We start from the raw sequence: 20685 nt of genomic DNA on the forward strand, positions 1-20685 counted from the left end.
TTTACAAAGTTTGTTGGCTTTATAGATAGAGCTAGTACATACAATGCCTAAAGCCACTATTACGCAAAGCGTTTCGGGCAGGAAAAAACACTACTGACTAAAGCTTAAAACTAATGGGTAAAAAGAAAAAAATGCGTTGAGTACAAATAAAAATAGGGGTAAAAGAGGGGGGAACATTGTTGAAAAAACAGCACAAATACAATTACAAATTATTACAGAAAATTACATTAAAACAGCGTTGATTTGAAAAAAAAAAAAAAAAAACATACATGGGTTGACAATAGAGGGGTAAGGTAGGTTACAGGGAATTTATTAGGTATAGCTTCGTTTTTAACTTAAACTGGTTGAGAGAGGTACTGTCTTTAACATGGTTGGGAAGGTCATTCCACATTCTGGGCCCCTTGATTTGTAGAGCATTTCTGGTTTGATTAAGTCGTACTCTAGGAATATCAAAACTGTATTTATTTCTGGTGTGGTGCTCATGGGTTCTGTTACAACCTTCTATGAAGCTTTTGAGATCAGGATTGGCATTACAGTTTAGCGTTTTATATATGTATAATACACATGAGAGAATGTGCAGTGACTTAATGTCTAACATATTCAGGGATTTGAGTAGGGGTACCGAGTGATGTCTGGGGCCAGAATTGGATATTGTCCTAATAGCAGCTTTGTATTGAGTAATTAGAGGACGTAAGTGATTTTGGGTAGTAGAGCCCCAAGCACAAATACCATAGTTGAGATATGGATAGATAAGGGAGTAATAGAGAGTCACCAGGGCAGGGCATGGTACATAATATCTGATCTTAGAAAGAATGCCCACCGTTTTTGAAACTTTTTTTAATATGTTTAGAATGTGTCCCTGGAAATTCAGCTTGTGGTCAATGAGAATGCCAAGGAATTTGCCATCTAATTTGTTACAAATTTGGGTATTGTTTATTTTGAGATTTATTTGATTAGAGGATTTATTGCCAAACAGAATATAGAAAGTTTTGTCAATGTTAAGGGTGAGTTTGTTGGCAGTTAGCCACAGATGGACTTTATTTAGCTCAGTATTTACTGTGGCATTTAGAGCAAGGGGATCAGGACTGGAGTAAATGAAGGTTGTGTCGTCAGCAAATAGGATTGGTTTGAGGTGTTGGGAGGCATTTGGAAGGTCATTAATGTAGATGAGAAAGAGGAGAGGGCCAAGTATGCTGCCCTGGGGAACACCAATGTTGATGGGTAGGGTGGGAGAAATTGTATTATTCACAGAAACACATTGGAGCCTGTCAGTAAGGTAGGATTTGAGGTATTGTAGGGAGTGTCCTCTGACACCATAATGATGTAATTTAAGAAGAAGGTTTTGGTGGTTGACAGTATCGAAAGCTTTACGCAGGTCCACAAATAACCCAACAGGGAACTCATTTTTATCAAGAGCTGTATGAATCGAGTTAAGCATACTAATAAGTGCATCGTTAGTGCTTTTTTGGGGCCTGAAGCCATATGCATAAAGCAGGGAAGACAAATAATCGGATAAAGAGTAGCAGACAAACAGAATAAGGTCAAGAAGGGAAACAAAGCGTAGTAATAGGCGAAAAAAGAGAGCAGGACAAACAGGAGAAGGGCAAAAGTAATAACTGAAATTAAGTAAATAAATAACGGATAAACGTATAAAATAAACAAACGAATGAATGTGTAACAGTATAAACAGAATAAGGACACAAGAAACTTAAATAATAAAATAATAAAACGGAATAAACGCGTCAAAACCCTTAAATTTTACGTAAGTCAACAAACAAACCTATGGGGAGCTCATTTTTGTTAAGTACTGCATGTAATAATTTAAGCATATTTATAAGAGCAGTGTTGGTGCTTTTATGGGTCTGAAGCCACACTGTATTATCACACGAGGATAATCTCAATAAATTCCTCTCCCAATGTGATCTATCTGAACAAACTGACCCTATTAGTACCTCAACATAATTATCCCACTGTTACCAATAATGTAAGTTATTAATAGGAGTTAGCTAAGTTCTATAACATATTGTTACTGTAAGTGGACAGTGACCTTGTATGTTAAGATAATTGTCAAGTTAATAATATTATTAATAATATTAATAATAATTTATTCACAAGCAAGTACAATGGGTTGGTGAGATTACAAAAGATTGGTATTTTTACATTCTTGTAAGGTCACTAACACGCACAGTGTTTCCTGCAAGTTCTATAACATATAGTTACTGTAAGTGAACAGTTACTTTGTATGTTGAGATAATTGTCAAGTAAGTTCTTTAACTTCTAGTTACTGAGAGTGGACAGTGACCTTTTATGTTGAAACAATCGTCCAGTTCTTTATAATATAATTAAAACGTAATAGGTAAGAGGCAAGTATTACACCATATTATATCTATAAATAATATGGGCCAATTATTCCTAAGCAAATAACTACACATCATTCACATACATCAACACAACACGAACCTAAACTGCCAATCAAAACAATAAACTATATTGTTTTGGTTTGCCTAGATGACAAATTACAAGCTGTGGTTTGGCCACAGGGTGGCAAAAACCGTAGCTCTTTGACCTTTAATATGCGGCTAGTAAAAAATTCTTGAGAATGTGAATATTCTAGAAGTTTCTACCTGAATCCAGGGCAAGAAATGCACGACTATATAAAAAGTTCCGATACTTGTGGAACAAAGTTTGCATTCACAGTTAAAGGAGGTAAATCTTTGTGTCTTGTTTGCCAAGTGCCATTCAGTCATTACAAAGCCAGGAACTTGAAATGCCAGTATGAACCTAATCACAAAAACTTTTCATAAGACTATCCACCTAAATCATACTTAAGGAAAAATAAGTTAAATGAGTGAAAATCATAAATAAATTGCCAGCAGACACTGTTGACATTATTCAGTAAGGAAGCTGTGGCTCTCAAATGGTTCTCCTGCAGCTCTCAAACATCTGAGGTTTATCATTTGCAGCTCTTACAGTAAGCAAGTTTGGCCACCCCTGCCATAAGGCTACTTCTATACCTGGTAAAACAGGCCTATAATAATCATACATACCAATTATGCAATGATTAAATTTAAGTTTATATCTACAAATTAAAAATCATTACACTGTAATTTATAGTTAGAAATACTTATTAATGAATGCTTACTTAATAATTAATAATTTACTTAATAATTGTGCTTACATAATAATTAATAATTTACTTAATAATTAATGAAAGATATTGAGAATAATGGAAATATAGACAACTGATGAAAATACTAGCAGTAATTAAGTCTAGGCTAACTATTTGCCCGAAACGCATTGCGTAATAGTGGCTTTAGGCAGTGTATGTACTAGCTCTATCTATATATCAATCCATTAATGTAACATCACTTGTATGTATATACCTTACCTGAATAAACATCTGAATCTGAATCTGAATCTGAATCTATATTCAATGAAATACTCCAAAAAAATATTATAAATTATAGTCATGGTAATATAATAAATGAAAAATGCCACTTTATAAAATGGGTTAATACAAGTGGCAGAGTCAGGCTAATATTATTGTCAGATAATATATTATAATTGCCAGTATTCTAATATAATTGTGTCAGGATAATATTATTGTCATTCAGGATAATATATTTACCAGCACACTAATGTAACTGCCAGTGTCAGGCTAATATAATTGCCAGTCAGACTCATTTAATTGAGTCAGGATAACAAATTTGCCAGTCAAGTTAATGCAATTATCAGTCAGGATATATGTAATATAATTGCAAATCAGTATAATATTATTGAAGGTTAAGATAATATAATTGTCTGTTAGGCTATTATAATTGTCGGATTCAGGCTAATATAATTGCCGGAGTCATGCTCACATAATTCACAGTCAGGATAGTATATTTGATTGACAAGTTAATGTAATTATCAGTCTGGATACATACAATTACAATACAATACAATACAATTTTATTTAGGTAGGGTACATACATACAATAAATTTTTACAAGAATTGGTTGACTTATAGGTAGAGCTAGTACATACAATGCCTAAAGCCACTATTACGCAAAGCGTTTCGGGCATGATAAACTTAAATGACAAGCTTAATACTAATTGAGCATAATGAGTAGAATGAAAACAAGAAATGAAAACATAGATGAAAAAGCAGCACAAATACAATTATATCGACAAACAGTGCTCTTTAAAGAAAAACAGACATTGGGTGACAATAGAAGGGTAAGGTAGGTTACAGGGAATTTATTAGGTATAACTTCGTTTTTAACTTAAACTGGTTGAGAGAGGTACAGTCTTTAACATGGTTGGGAAGGTCATTCCACATTCTGGGCCCCTTGATTTGTAGAGCATTTCTAGTTTGATTAAGTCGTACTCTAGGAATATCAAAACTGTATTTATTTCTGGTGTGGTGCTCATGGGTTCTGTTACAACCTTCTATGAAGCTTTTGAGATCAGGATTGGCATTATAGTTTAGTGTTTTATATATGTATAATACACATGAGAGAATGTGCAGTGACTTAATGTCTAACATATTCAGAGATTTGAGTAGGGGTACCGAGTGATGTCTGGGGCCAGAATTGGATATTGTCCTAACAGCAGCTTTGTGTTGAGTAATTAGAGGACGTAAGTGATTTTGGGTAGTAGAACCCCAAGCACATATAATATACCTAGTAATTGTAAGTCTGATTAATACAATTGCCAGGCAAGATAATATAATTGCCAGCATCAGGATAATATAATTGCCAGTCAGGATAATATAACTGCTAAACATAAATATCTCAGTCTGGCAAATATTATTTAACAGCTGAGTAATATATATTACTATACATCGTTGGGCTAGAGTAATATATATTTCCAACTCAGAAAATTATAAATGCCAGTCAGGCTAATATGACTACTCAACTAAGGTTAGTCTTTTATCAGAATCTATCTTAATGCACACAATAATGCAAGGGTTAGATCACTATAACTACTGTAGATAGGTCAGACTACTAAAAAATCTGATGCAAATATAAATGAAGAGGTTTAGCTGAAATAAATTCCAGTCTAATATATATTTGTTAGTGATTTATATATCTCAGTCATTAAGCAAAATAACAAAAATTATTTTAATATTTCATAAAAATAGTACAATAGTATATATATATAAAACCACAGTTAAAAGTTAACAATCAACTAGAGTGCTTTTGGCTTGCTTTCTAGCCTTCAAATGTGGTGGCAGTGATGGCACTGCCAATGCCAGCACTGTTGCTGTGGAACATTGCCACGTTTTTTCTGTGGCAAAGAAGAAAATGGAACGGAAGCTATGAGGTACACAGATATCAACGAAGACAATTGGTACCAGTTGTACATACACGATCATGACAACAGAAGGAAAATAGGGCAGAGGTTGGAGAGCAAGAAACAAGTTACAGTGAAGTAGCATCACCATTTTTTTGAATACAGTATATAAAATTGGTTAAGGTAAAACAGTATAAAAATATATAATAAAATAATGGTTGCAGCTATGGAGAATACAAGATATTTTCCTGATAAAGTTTACAATTTCTAACAATTTTAAAATTGGAAAAATGGTATTATAAGTTAATGAACTTTAATATACATTATACTTAATGTGCTTTAATATACATTATACTTAAAACATTTTCTGATTTATCTCTCACACTCAAAATGTTTAACCTATCACCCAAATGCACCGTCTTGTGAGTTTTCATACTACAAAGATGACCGAATCTCTTTTAAGCTCTCAACACTCATGAAGTTTTATCATTCAAATGCACTAACACGTGTGCTTTTATACCTTTACGTGACTTAAATAATCTGCCACATTTATCACACTCAAAAGGCCTTTCTTCTGTATGTACTAACATGTGACGTATTATAGAGCCACGATCTCTAAACCTTCTGCCACACTCATCACACTCAAAAGGCCTTTCTTCTGTATGTACTAACATGTGATTTATTATAGATCCACGATATTTAAACCTTCTGCCACACTCATCACACTCAAAAGGTCTTTCATCAATGTGCGTCATCATGTGAGTCTTCATATGTCTACGTTGACTGAACCTCTTCCCACACTCTGGACACTTACGAGGTTTTTCACCCGAATGCACTAACATGTGATTCTTCATACTTCCAAGCCAAGTGAACCTCATCCCACACTCTGGACACTTATGAGGTTTTTCACCTGAATGCACTAACATGTGATTCTTCATACTTCCGAGCTGTCTGAAACTCTTCCCACACTCTGGACACTTATGAGGTTTTTCACCCGAATGCACTAACATGTGATTCTTCATACTTCCAAGCCGACTGTACCTTATCCCACACTCTGGACACTTATGAGGTTTTTCACCCGAATGCACTGACATGTGTTTCTTCATATTTCCAACCCGATTAAACCTCTTCCCACACTCTGGACAATTATGAGGTTTTTCACCCGAATGCACTAACATGTGACGCTTCATATGTGAAAGATAAGTGAATACCTTCCCACACTCTGGACACTGGTGAGTCTTCATCTTCTTTATGATAGGTGCAGTTTGTGGGAAGGTTTTCTCTTGGATGACTGCATGAGTGGTGATGCTGGGTGACGCCTCACGGTGGGACGTCAATGTTGAGGGTTAGGCAAGGCTTGAGTGTTGTTTCTTAGGTTGTTGTAGAGTTAGACTTGATGTGAGAACTTGAAGGTCAATGGTGGGCTTCTTCTTTATGATAGGTGCAGTTTGTGGGAAGGTTTTCTCCTTGGATGACTGCATGAGTGGTGATGCTGGGTGACGCCTCACGGTGGGACGTCAATGTTGAGGGTTAGGCAAGGCTTGAGTGTTGTTTCTTAGGTTGTTGTAGAGTTAGACTTGATGTGAGCACTTTGCGGTCAATGGTGGGCTTATAAATAAATAAATAAATAAATAAATATGTTTATTCAGGTAAGGTACATACATACATACAAGTGATGTTACATTAATGGATTGATATATAGATAGAGCTAGTACATACAATGCCTAAAGCCACTATTACGCAATGCGTTTCGGCCAATTCTTTAATGACCTGCTGTGGATGTTGGATGCTGCTGTGGACTCACAGGGGTTGTGGTGGGCACGCAGGCCCTCATCCTACAGGGGTTGTGGTGAGCACGCAGGCCCTCATCCTACAGGGGTTGTGGTGGGCACGCAGGCCCTCATCCTACAGGGGTTGTGGTGGGCACGCAGGCCCTCATCCTACAGGGGTTGTGGTGGGCAAGCAGGCCCTCATCCTACAGGGGTTGTGGTGGGCACGCAGGCCCTCATCCTACAGGGGTTGTGGTGAGTACGCAGGCCCTCATCCTACAGGGGTTGTGGTGGGCACGCAGGCCCTCATCCTACAGGGGTGTGGTGGGCACGCAGGCCCTCATCCTACAGGGGTTGTGGTGGGCAAGCAGGCCCTCATCCTACAGGGGTTGTGGTGGGCACGCAGGCCCTCATCCTACAGGGTTGTAGTGGGCACGCAGGCCCTCACCCTACAGGGTTGTAGTGGGCACGCAGGCCCTCACCCTACGGGGTTGTAGTGGGCACGCAGGCCCTCACCCTACAGGGCTGTGGTGGGCACGCAGGCCCGGACCTTACAGGGTTGTGGTGGGCACGCAGGCCCTCACCCTACAGGGTTGTGGTGGGCACGCAGGCCCTCACCCTACAGGGTTGTGGTGGGCACGCAGGCCCTCACCCTACAGGGTTGTGGTGGGCACGCAGGCCCTTACCCTACAGGGTTGTAGTGGGCACGCAGGCCCTCACCCTACAGGGCTGTGGTGGGCACGCAGGCCCGGACCTTACAGGGTTGTGGTGGGCACGCAGGCCCTCACCCTACAGGGTTGTGGTGGGCACGCAGGCCCTCACCCTACAGGGTTGTGGTGGGCACGCAGGCCCTCACCCTACAGGGTTGTGGTGGGCACGCAGGCCCTCACCCTACAGGGTTGTAGTGGGCACGCAGGCCCTCACCCTACAGGGTTGTAGTGGGCACGCAGGCCCTCACCCTACGGGGTTGTAGTGGGCACGCAGGCCCTCACCCTACAGGGCTGTGGTGGGCACGCAGGCCCGGACGCTACAGGGGTTGTGGTGGGCACGCAGGCCCGGACCCTACAGGGGTTGTGGTGGGAACGCAGGCCCTCACCCTACAGGGGTTGTGGTGGGCACACAGGCCCTCACCCTACAGGGGTTGCGGTGGGCATGCAGGCCCTCACCCTACAGGGTTCTGGTGGGCACGCAGGTCCTCACCCTACAGGGTTGTGGTGGGAACGCAGGCCCTCACACTACGGGGTTGTGGTGGGCACACAGGCCCTCACCCTACAGGGGTTGTATTGGGCACGCAGGCCCTCACCCTACAGGGTTGTGGTGGGCACGCAGGCCCTCACCCTACGGGTTTGTTGGTGGGCACGCAGGCCCTCACCCTACAGGAGTTGTGGTGGGCACGCAGGCCCTCACCCTACAGGGGTTGTGGTGGGCACACAGGCCCTCACCCTACAGGGTTGTGGTGGGCACGCAGGCCCTCACCCTAAAGGGGTTGTGGTGGGCACGCAGGCTCTCACTCTACAGGATTGTGGTGGGCACGCAGGCCCTCACCCTACAGGGTTGTGGTGGGCACGCAGGCCCTCAGCCTACAGGGTTGTGGTGGGCAAGCAGGCCCTCACCCTACAGGGGGTTGTGGTGGGCACGCAGGCTCTTACCCTACAGGGTTGTGGTGGGCACGCAAGCCCTCACCCTAGAGGGTTGTGGTGGGCACGCAGGCCCGGACCCTACAGGGGTTGTGGTGGGCCTGCAGGCCCTCACCCTACAGGGGTTGTGGTGGGCACGCAGGCCCTCACCCTACCGGGTTGTGGTGGGCACGCAGGCCCTCACCCTACAGGGGTTGTGGTGGGCACGAAGACATTCACCCTACAGGGGTTGTGGTGGGCACGAAGGCCCAGACCCTTCAGGCTTGTGGTGGGCACGCTAGCCCTCACCCTACAGGGGTTGTGGTGGGCACGCAGGCCCTCACCCTACAGAGGTTGTGGTGGACATGCAGACATTCACCCTACAGGGGTTGTGGTGGGCACGCAGGCCCTCATCCTACAGGGGTTGTGGTGGGCATGCAGGCCCTCATCCTACAGGGGTTGTGGTGGGCAAGCAGGCCCTCATCCTACAGGGGTTGTGGTGGGCACGCAGGCCCTCATCCTACAGGGGTTGTGGTGGGCACGCAGGCCCTCATCCTACAGGGGTTGTGGTGGGCACGCAGGCCCTCATCCTACAGGGGTTGTGGTGGGCAAGCAGGCCCTCATCCTACAGGGGTTGTGGTGGGCACGCAGGCCCTCATCCTACAGGGGTTGTGGTGAGCACGCAGGCCCTCATCCTACAGGGGTTGTGGTGGGCACGCAGGCCCTCATCCTACAGGGGTGTGGTGGGCATGCAGGCCCTCATCCTACAGGGGTTGTGGTGGGCAAGCAGGCCCTCATCCTACAGGGGTTGTGGTGGGCACGCAGGCCCTCATCCTACAGGGTTGTAGTGGGCACGCAGGCCCTCACCCTACAGGGTTGTAGTGGGCACGCAGGCCCTCACCCTACGGGGTTGTAGTGGGCACGCAGGCCCTCACCCTACAGGGCTGTGGTGGGCACGCAGGCCCGGACCTTACAGGGTTGTGGTGGGCACGCAGGCCCTCACCCTACAGGGTTGTGGTGGGCACGCAGGCCCTCACCCTACAGGGTTGTGGTGGGCACGCAGGCCCTCACCCTACAGGGTTGTGGTGGGCACGCAGGCCCTCACCCTACAGGGTTGTAGTGGGCACGCAGGCCCTCACCCTACAGGGTTGTAGTGGGCACGCAGGCCCTCACCCTACGGGGTTGTAGTGGGCACGCAGGCCCTCACCCTACAGGGCTGTGGTGGGCACGCAGGCCCGGACGCTACAGGGGTTGTGGTGGGCACGCAGGCCCGGACCCTACAGGGGTTGTGGTGGGAACGCAGGCCCTCACCCTACAGGGGTTGTGGTGGGCACACAGGCCCTCACCCTACAGGGGTTGCGGTGGGCATGCAGGCCCTCACCCTACAGGGTTCTGGTGGGCACGCAGGTCCTCACCCTACAGGGTTGTGGTGGGAACGCAGGCCCTCACACTACGGGGTTGTGGTGGGCACACAGGCCCTCACCCTACAGGGGTTGTATTGGGCACGCAGGCCCTCACCCTACAGGGTTGTGGTGGGCACGCAGGCCCTCACCCTACAGGGTTCTGGTGGGCATGAAGGCCCTCACTCTACAGGGTTGTGGTGGGCACGCAGGCCCGGACCCTACAGGGTTGTGGTGGGCATGTAGGCCCTCACCCTACAGGGTTGTGAGGGGCACGCAGCCCCGGACCCTAAAGGGTTGTGAGGGGCACGCAGGCCCTCACCCTACAGGAGTTGTGGTGGGCACGCAGACCCTCACCCTACAGGGGTTGTGGTGGGCACACAGGCCCTCACCCTACAGGTGTTGTGCTGGGCACGCAGACCCTCACCCTACAGGGGTTGTAGTGGGCATGCAAGCCCTCACCCTACAGGGTTGTGGTGCATGGGCATGCAGGCCCTCACCCTACAGGGCTGTGGTGGGCACGCAGGCCCTCACCCTACAGGGGTTGTGGTGGGCACGCAGGCCCTCACCCTACAGGGTTGTGGTGGGCATGCAGGCCCTCACCCTACAGGGTTGTGGTTGGCATGCAGGCCTTCACCCTACAAGGTTGTGATGGGCACGCAGGCCCTCACCCTATAGGGGTTGTGGTGGTCACGCAGGCCCTCACCCTACAGGGGTTGTGGTTCACACGGAGGCCCTCACCCTACAGGGTTGTGGTGGGCACGCAGGACCTCACCCTACAGGGTTGTGGTGGGCACGCAGGACCTCACCCTACAGGGTTGTGGTGGGCACGCAGGGCTCACCCTTCAGGGTTGTGGTGGGCACGCAGGCCCTCACCCTATAGGGTTGTGGTGGGCACGCAGGCCCTCACCCTACAGGGTTGTGCTGGGCACGCAGGCCCTCACCCTACAGGGTTGTGGGGGCATGCAGCCCCGGACCCAACAGGGGATGTGGTGGGCACACAGGCCCTCACCCTACAGGGTTGTGATGGGCACGCAGGCCCTCACCCTACAGGGTTGTGGGGGCACGCAGGCCCGAACCCTACAGGGGTTGTGGTGGGCACGTAGAACCTCACCCTACAGGGGTTGTGGTGGGCACGCAGGCCCTCACCCTACAAGGGTTGTGGTGGTCACGCAGACCCTCACCCTACAGGGGTTGTGGTGGGCACGTAGGCCCTCACCCTACAGAGTTGTGGTGGGCACGTAGACCCTCACCGTACAGGGGTTGTGGTGGGCACGCAGGCCCCCACCCTACAGGGTTGTGGTGGGCACGTAGACCCTCATCCTACAGAGTTGTGGTGGGCACGCAGATCCTCACCCTACAGGGTTGTGGTGGGCACGCAGGCCCTCACCCTACAGGGGTTGTGGTGGGCATGCAGGCCCTCACCTAACAGGGTTGCGGTGGGCACGCAGGTCATCACCCTACAGGGTTGTGGTGGGCACGCAGACCCTCACCCTACAGGGTTGTGGTGGGCACGCAGACCCCTCACTTTACAGGGTTGTGGTGGGCACGCAGGCGCTCACCCTACAGGGTTGTGGTGGGCATGCAGGCCCTCACTTTACAGGGTTGTGGTGGGCATGCAGGCCCTCACCCTACAGGGTTGTGGTGGGCACGCAGACCCTCACCCAACAGGGGTTTTGGTGGGCACGCAGGCCCTCACCCTACAGGGTTGTGGTGGGCACACAGGCCCTCACCCTACAGGGTTGTGGTGGGCACGCAGGCGCTCACCCTACAGGGTTGTGGTGGGCATGCAGGCCCTCACCCTACAGGTTTGTTGGTGGGCACGCAGGCCCTCACCCTACAGGAGTTGTGGTGGGCACGCAGGCCCTCACCCTACAGGGGTTGTGGTGGGCTCGCAGGCCCTCACCCTACAGGGTTGTGGTGGGCACGCAGGTCCTCACCCTAAAGGGGTTGTGGTGGGCACGCAGGCCCTCACCCTACAGGGGGTTGTGGTGGGCACGCAGGCTCTTACCCTACAGGGTTGTGGTGGGCACGCAAGCCCTCACCCTAGAGGGTTGTGGTGGGCACGCAGGCCCGGACCCTACAGGGGTTGTGGTGGGCACGCAGGCCCTCACCCTACAGGTGTTGTGGTGGGCACGCAGGCCCTCACCCTACCGGGTTGTGGTGGGCACGCAGGCCCTCACCCTACAGGGGTTGTGGTGGGCACGAAGACATTCACCCTACAGGGGTTGTGGTGGGCACGCAGGCCCAGACCCTACAGGCTTGTGGTGGGCACGCAGGCCCTCACCCTACAGGGGTTGTGGTGGGCACGCAGGCCCTCACCCTACAGGGGTTGTGGTGGGCATGCAGACATTCACCCTACAGGGGTTGTGGTGGGCACGCAGGCCCTCATCCTACAGGGGTTGTGGTGGGCATGCAGGCCCTCATCCTACAGGGGTTGTGGTGGGCAAGCAGGCCCTCATCCTACAGGGGTTGTGGTGGGCACGCAGGCCCTCATCCTACAGGGGTTGTGGTGGGCACGCAGGCCCTCATCCTACAGGGGTTGTGGTGGGCACGCAGGCCCTCATCCAACAGGGGTTGTGGTGGGCAAGCAGGCCCTCATCCTACAGGGGTTGTGGTGGGCACGCAGGCCCTCATCCTACAGGGGTTGTGGTGAGCACGCAGGCCCTCATCCTACAGGGGTTGTGGTGGGCACGCAGGCCCTCATCCTACAGGGGTGTGGTGGGCACGCAGGCCCTCATCCTACAGGGGTTGTGGTGGGCAAGCAGGCCCTCATCCTACAGGGGTTGTGGTGGGCACGCAGGCCCTCATCCTACAGGGGTTGTGGTGGGCACGCAGGCCCTCATCCTACAGGGGTTGTGGTGGGCAAGCAGGCCCTCATCCTACAGGGGTTGTGGTGGGCACGCAGGCCCTCATCCTACAGGGGTTGTGGTGGGCACGCAAGCCCTCATCCTACAGGGGTTGTGGTGGGCACGCAGGCCCTCATCCTACAGGGGTTGTGGTGGGCAAGCAGGCCCTCATCCTACAGGGGTTGTGGTGGGCATGCAGGCCCGGACCCTACAGGGTTGTGGTGGGCACGCAGGCCCTTACCCTACAGGGTTATGGTGGGCATGCAGGCCCTCATCCTACAGGGGTTGTGGTGGGCACGCAGACACTCACCGCTGCCACCAGTATTTGTTTGCCTTGTTCGGGTTGAATGTAGACACAGTAGTCGCTTCTGTATATTTATTGACCGAGACAACAAGGTATATATCTGGCCAGCCGAGGTCCACCTACTCTGGGTGTGTCTAGAGAACTGAAGCTGCTGGGAGCATGGCTGATGCTCCTCTGTCTGTCATGACGTCAGAGGCCTACTTGCCTGTGATTGGTTATATTCCAACTGACATAGAATTTGAGTATAACATTACCCTACAGGGGTTGTGGTGGGCACGCAGGCTCTCACCCTACAGGGTTGTGGTGGGCACGCAGGCCCTCACCCTACATGGGTTGTGGTGGGCACGCAGGCCCTCACCCTACATGGGTTGTGGTGGGCACGCAGGCCCTCACCCTACATGGGTTGCGGTGGGCACGCAGGCCCTCACCCTACAGGGTTGTGGTGGGCAAGCAGGCCCTCACCCTACAGGTTTGTGGTGGGCATGCAGGCCCTCACCCTACAGGGGTTGTGGTGGGAAAGCAGGCCCTCACCCTACAGGGGTTGTGGTGGGCATGCAGGCCCTGACCCTACAGGGGTTGTGGTGGGCAAGCAGGCCCTCACCCTACAGGGGTTGTGGTGGGCAAACAGGCCCTCACCCTACAGGGGTTGTGGTGGGCACGCAGGCCCTCACCCTACAGGTTTGTGGTGGGCACGCAGGCCCTCACCCTACAGGTTTATGGTGGGCACGCAGACCCTCACCCTACAGGTTTGTGGTGGGCATGCAGGCCCTCACCTTACAGGTTTGTGGTGGGCACGCAGGCCAGGACCCTACAGGGCTGTGGTGGGCACCCAGGCCCGGACCCTACAGGGTTGTGGTGGGCACGCAGGCCCTCACCCTACAGGTTGGGGGATATGAAGAAGTACATGTACTTACCAAGTTATACTCACCTAGTTGTCCAGACGGGGGGTTGAGCTTCGGCTACTTGGTCCCGCTTCTCACCCGTCAATGTCCTGGTGTAGAGACACCGTGAGTGTGGAGCCTCATTGAAGACCCGGTACCCCGCGCCTCTGTCGGGCGCCCGCTGAACTGTCGTCAACACATCCTCCCTGGCTAATGTTTGCTGCTGTGGCTCACCACAGTTTGTGGTTGTCTTGTGGGGACAGTGGTTGTGGTGGGCACGGGTACTGGCCAGGGCATCCCGCTACCCATGGTCAGTCTTGTGGGGCCAGGGGCATGTGGTGGGCACTGATACCGGCCAGGTCATGTCCGCTACCCATGGTCAGGCCGCTCACCACCACACTCCACCAACACTATTCTTAAACTTTTCAGCGTTTCGGTAAATTCCATCCATAAAGAAAGGCTCGAAAAATACAAGATGGAGCCTGTGAACATCGGTCTAATATCTTAGATAAGATTTAATTAGTCAGGCAGAAATTATTATATTAGCCCAACGCATGTAGCAGACAGTAGCGATGGTCTCGCTTCGTGCAGGTCAGAGTTTAATCCCCGACCGTCCAAGTGGTTGGGCACCATTCCTTCCCCTCCCCCCCCCTCCCATCCTAAACTCTTATCCTGACCCCTTCCACTTGCTATAAAGTCGTAATGGCTTGGTGCTGTCACTATTGTCTTGTGTGCAGTGTATAGTGGACATTGTCTTGTGACTAGTGTATAGTGGTCATTGTCTAGTGTATAGTGGACATTGTCTTGTGACTAGTGTATAGTGGTCATTGTCTAGTGTATAGTGGTCATTGTCTTGTGTCTAGTGTATAGTGGTCATTGTCTTGTGTCTAGTGTATAGTGGTCATTGTGTAGTGACTAGTGTATAGTGGTCATTGTCTTGTGTATAGTGTATAGTGGTCATTGTCTTGTGTATAGTGTATAGTGGTCATTGTCTAGTGTATAGTGGTCATTGTCTTGTGTATAGTGTATAGTGGTCATTGTCTTGTGTATAGTGTATAGTGGTCATTGTCTTGTGTATAGTGTATAGTGGTCATTGTCTAGTGTATAGTGGTCATTGTCTTGTGTATAGTGTATAGTGGTCATTGTCTAGTGTATAGTGTATAGTGGTCATTGTCTTGAGTATAGTGTATAGTGGTCATTGTCTAGTGTATAGTGTATAGTGGTCATTGTCTAGTGTATAGTGTATAGTGGTCATTGTCTTGTGACTAGTGTATAGTGGTCATTGTCTTGTGACTAGTGTATAGTGGTCATTGTCTTGTGACTAGTGTATAGTGGACATTGTCTTGTGACTAGTGTATAGTGGACATTGTCTTGTGACTAGTGTATAGTGGACATTGTCTTGGGTATAGTGTATAGTGGTCATTTGTCTTGTGTATAGTGTATAGTGGTCATTGACTTGTGTATAGTGGTCATTGTCTTGGGTATAGTGTATAGTGGTCATTGTCTTGTGACTAGTGTATAGTGGTCATTGTCTAGTGTATAGTGGTCATTGTCTTGAGACTAGTGTATAGTGGTCATTGTCTTGTGTATAGTGTATAGTGGTCATTGTCTTGTGACTAGTGTATAGTGGTCATTGTCTAGTGTATAGTGTATAGTGGTCTTTGTCTTGAGACTAGTGTATAGTGGTCATTGTCTTGTGTATAGTGTATAGTGGTCATTGTCTTGTGACTAGTGTATAGTGGTCATTGTCTTGTGTATAGTGTATAGTGGTCATTGTCTTGTGACTAGTGTATAGTGGTCATTGTCTTGTGTCTAGTGTATAGTGGTCATTGTCTAGTGTATGGTGTATAGTGGTCATTGTCTAGTGTATAGTGTATAGTGGTCATTGTCTAGTGTATAGTGTATAGTGGCCATTGTCTAGTGTATAGTGTATAGTGGTCATTGTCTAGTGTATAGTGTATAGTGGTCATTGTCTAGTGTATAGTGGTCATTGTCTTGTGTATAGTTGTCATTGTCTTGTGTCTAGTGTATAGTGGTCATTGTCTAGTGTATAGTGGTCATTGTCTTGTGTATAGTTGTCATTGTCTTGTGTCTAGTGTATAGTGGTCATTGTCTAGTGTATAGTGGTCATTGTCTTGTGTATAGTGTATAGTGGTCATTGTCTTGTGTCTAGTGTATAGTGGTCATTGTCTTGTGTCTAGTGTATAGTGGTCATTGTCTAGTGTATAGTGGTCATTGTCTAGTGTATAGTGTATAGTGGTCATTGTCTTGTGTCTAGTGTATAGTGGTCATTGTCTAGTGTATAGTGTATAGTGGTCATTGTCTAGTGTATAGTGTATAGTGGTCATTGTCTTGTGTATAGTTGTCATTGTCTTGTGTCTAGTGTATAGTGGTCATTGTCTAGTGTATAGTGTATAGTGGTCATTATCTAGTGTATAGTGTATAGTGGACATTATCTTGTGTCTAGTGTATAGTGGTCATTGTCTAGTGTATGGTGTATAATGGTCATTGTCTAGTGTATAGTGTATAGTGGTCATTGTCTAGTGTATAGTGTATAGTGGTCATTGTCTAGTGTATTGTGTATAGTGGTCATTGTCTAGTGTATAGTGGTCATTGTCTTGTGTCTAGTGTATAATGGTCATTGTCTAGTGTATAGTGGTCATTGTCTAGTGTATTGTGTATAGTGGTCATTGTCTAGTGTATAGTGTATAGTGGTCATTGTCTAGTGTATTGTGTATAGTGGACATTGTCTAGTGTATAGTGATCATTGTCTTGTGTCTAGTGTATAGTGGTCATTGTCTAGTGTATAGTGGTCATTGTCTTGTGTCTAGTGTATAGTGGTCATTGTCTTGTGTCTAGTGTATAGTGGTCATTGTCTTGTGTCTAGTGTATAGTGGACATTGTCTTGTGTATAGTGAATAGTGTATAGTGGTCATTGTCTTGTGACTAGTGTATAGTGGTCATTGTCTAGTGTATAGTGTATAGTGGTCATTGTCTTGTGACTAGTGTATAGTGGTCATTGTCATGTGTCTAGTGTATTGTGATCATTGTCTTGTGTCTAGTGTATAGTGGTCATTGTCTAGTGTATTGTGTATAGTGGTCATTGTCTAGTGTATAGTGTATAGTGGTCATTGTCTTGTGTCTAGTGTATAGTGGTCATTGTCTAGTGTATTGTGTATAGTGGTCATTGTCTAGTGTATAGTGGTCATTGTCTAGTGTATTGTGTATAGTGGACATTGTCTAGTGTATAGTGTATAGTGATCATTGTCTTGTGTCTAGTGTATAGTGGTCATTGTCTAGTGTATAATGTATAGTGGTCATTGTCTAGTGTATAGTGTATAGTGGTCATTGTCTAGTGTATTGTGTATAGTGGACATTGTCTTGTGTCTAGTGTATAGTGGTCATTGTCTAGTGTATAGTGGACATTGTCTAGTGTATAGTGTATAGTGGTCATTGTCTAGTGTATAGTGGTCATTGTCTAGTGTATAGTGGTCATTGTCTAGTGTATAGTGGTCATTGTCTAGTGTTTAGTGTATAGTGGTCATTGTCTAGTGTATAGTGTATAGTGGTCATTGTCTAGTGTATAGTGTATAGTGGTCATTGTCTTGTGACTAGTGTATAGTGGTCATTGTTTTGTGTCTAGTGTATAATGGTCATTGTCTTGTGTCTAGTGTATAGTGGTCATTGTCTTGTGTCTAGTGTATAGTGGACATTGTCTTGTGTATAGTGTATAGTGGTCATTGTCTTGTGACTAGTGTATAGTGGTCATTGTCTAGTGTATAGTGTATAGTGGTCATTGTCTTGTGACTAGTGTATAGTGGTCATTGGCATGTGTCTAGTGTATTATGGTCATTGTCTTGTGTCTAGTGTATTATGGTCATTGTCTTGTGTATAGTGGTCATTGTCTAGTGTATAGTGTACAGTGGTCATTGTCTTGTGTCTAGTGTGTAGTGATCATTGTCTAGTGTCTAATGTATAGTGGTCATTGTCTTGTGTCTAGTGTATAGTGGTCATTGTCTTGTGTATAGTGGTCATTGTCTTGTGACTAGTGAATACTGCTGTGGGAAGTACATCTTCGCCAGTTTCAGAGTCAAGGGTGCCGTGTCTGTCCTGTCTGTGGGTGCAGTCTATAGAATTCCTAACACTGATGTGTCCGAATTCAACTCAAACCTTAGAAATCTAATACTAGATAACAGACTGAACAAAAACCATCTAATTATCGCAGGGGACTTTAATATTGACCTCTGCGAGCCTGAACACCCTACTGCTGTTAGCTTCCTCAACTGTATGAATTCCTGCTTCCTCATACCCTTAATCACTAGACCTACTAGAATCACTGATAGTACTGCCACGACTCTAGATCACATCTGGACCAACATAACCTCTCCGCTTACTTCAGGTATAATCACCGATAGCACTACAGATCATTATCCCACATTTCTCTTAACTAACATTAACAAACCACCTCTAGAGACAAGGAAGATAAGCTTTAGGCTGCACAATGAAACTGCTATACACAGTTTTATAACTGCTGCTGCTAATGTCAACTGGGAGTCCGAGTTAGGTAACATAGGGAACATCAACCTAGCAGTGCAATCTTTTCTTCAAAAAACTCTCAGCCTTTATAACACCCACTGTCCTATGCTTACGAAACAAGTTACAACCAAAAGGCTTAACAATTCTTGGCTTACAAAGGGAATACTTAAATCCATTAATAAAAAACATGACCTTGAGAAGAAGTATAGGTTAGGAACCGTCTCCAAAGAATTCTCAAAGAATTACTCGTTATTGCTATCTAAAATAACTAGACGAGCCAAAACTAAATACTACAAAGATAAATTTACCCAAATAAAGAGCAACATTAAAAGTCTTGGAGCACAATTTCACAAATATTGGGATCAAAGAAGATTTTAAATAACAAACCAACACTCCTGTCCAATAACGATGGTCAGCTTCCAGCCTCTGATTCTGCTATTGAGTTCACTAGGTTCTTCTCTTCCATTGGGTCATCCCTTGCAAATGATATTCCATCTTCCAGTACTGATGTTAAGGACTATCTTAGAGGTAACTATCCACAGTCTCTGTACCTAAAGCCTACTAATTCCACTGACGTTAATGAGATAATCCTTTCCCTTAAAACCAAGTCTAGTGCCCTTGAGGAGATACCAACTTTAATTTACAAAAAAGCCTCTAGATCTTTAGCCCCTGCTATTGCATTGCTCTTCAATAAGTCACTTGAACTCCAAACCTTTCCAGATATTCTAAAAAAAAGCGAGAGTAACCCTTGTCCACAAATGTGGTGATCTCACAGATGTTAACAACTACAGACCTATATCAATCCTGCCTAACTTGTCAAAAATATTTGAAAAACTAATCTACAAGCAGCTTTACTCTTATCTAGCCAAACACAATATACTTAGCTCTTGTCAATATGGCTTCAGACCCAAAAAAAACACTAACGATGCACTTATTAGTATGATTAACTTGATTCATGCAGCTCTTGATAAAAATGAGTTCCCTGTTGGGTTATTTGTGGACCTGCGTAAGGCTTTTGACACTGTCAACCACCAAAACCTTCTTCTTAAATTACATCATTATGGAGTCAGAGGACACTCCCTGCAATACCTCAAATCTTACCTTACTGACAGGTTCTAGTATGTTTCTGTGAATAATTAATTTTCTCCCATCCTACCCATCAACATCGGTGTTCCTCAGGGCAGCATACTTGGCCCTCTCCTCTTTCTCATCTACATCAATGACCTTCCAAATGCCTCCCAACACCTCGAACCAATTCTATTTGCTGACGACACAACCTTCATTTATTCCAGTCCTGACCCCCTTGCTCTAAATGCCACAGTAAATACTTAGCTAAATAAAGTCCATCTTTGGCTAACTGCCAACAAACTCACCCTTAACATTGACAAAACTTTCTATATTCTGTTTGGCAATAAATCCTCTAATCAAATAAATTTCAGGATAAATAATACACAAATTTGTAACAAAATAGATGGCAAATTCCTTGGCGTTCTCATTGACCACAAGCTGAATATCCAGGGACACATTCTAAATATATAAAAAAAAGTTTCAAAAACTGTTGGCATTCTTTCTAAGATCAGATATTATGTACCCCGCCCTGCCCTGGTGACTCTCTATTACTCCCTCATCTATCCATATCTCAACTATGGTATTTGTGCTTGGGGTTCTACTACCCAAAATCATTTACGTCCTCTAATTACTCAACACAAAGCTGCTATTAGGACAATATCCAACTCTGGCCCCAGACATCACTCGGTACCCCTACTCAAATCTGTGAATATGTTAGATATTAAGTCACTGCACAGTCTCTCATGTGTATTATACATATATAAAACGCTGAACTGTAATGCCAATCCTGACCTCAAAAGCTTCATTGAAGGTTGTAACAGAACCCATGGGCACCACACCAGAAACAAATAATCACTGATTTTCTCAGCAAAAGCGGTGAAATTCTGCGAAGAAGAAAATGTATTACCATGAGTTGGAGACTAACCGACTAAGTAGCGCGCGCTCCGAGCGAGTTACTTAAATGCGAGCCGCGGACACAGTGCCC

The 20685-nt window shown here is 46.5% G+C and overlaps 1 protein-coding gene across 1 annotated transcript; it reads right to left on the bottom strand.

Annotated features, from left to right (window-relative positions):
• Positions 1-5750: 5750 nt before the first annotated feature.
• Positions 5751-6383, bottom strand: LOC138356110 (gastrula zinc finger protein XlCGF57.1-like). The gene has a single exon (XM_069311856.1). It carries the CDS (start codon positions 6381-6383, stop codon positions 5751-5753), a length of 633 nt encoding a protein of 210 aa, XP_069167957.1.
• Between the last annotated feature and the right edge of the window lie 14302 nt (positions 6384-20685).

The sequence above is a fragment of the Procambarus clarkii genome, chromosome 6 (genome assembly GCF_040958095.1).
Source record: "Procambarus clarkii isolate CNS0578487 chromosome 6, FALCON_Pclarkii_2.0, whole genome shotgun sequence".
NCBI lineage: Eukaryota > Metazoa > Arthropoda > Malacostraca > Decapoda > Cambaridae > Procambarus > Procambarus clarkii.

What these genes read in the sequence shown, in the direction of transcription:
- LOC138356110 (XM_069311856.1), bottom strand. Translation starts at nt 6,383, where the DNA reads ATGAAGAAACACATGTCAGTGCATTCGGGTGAAAAACCTCATAAGTGT.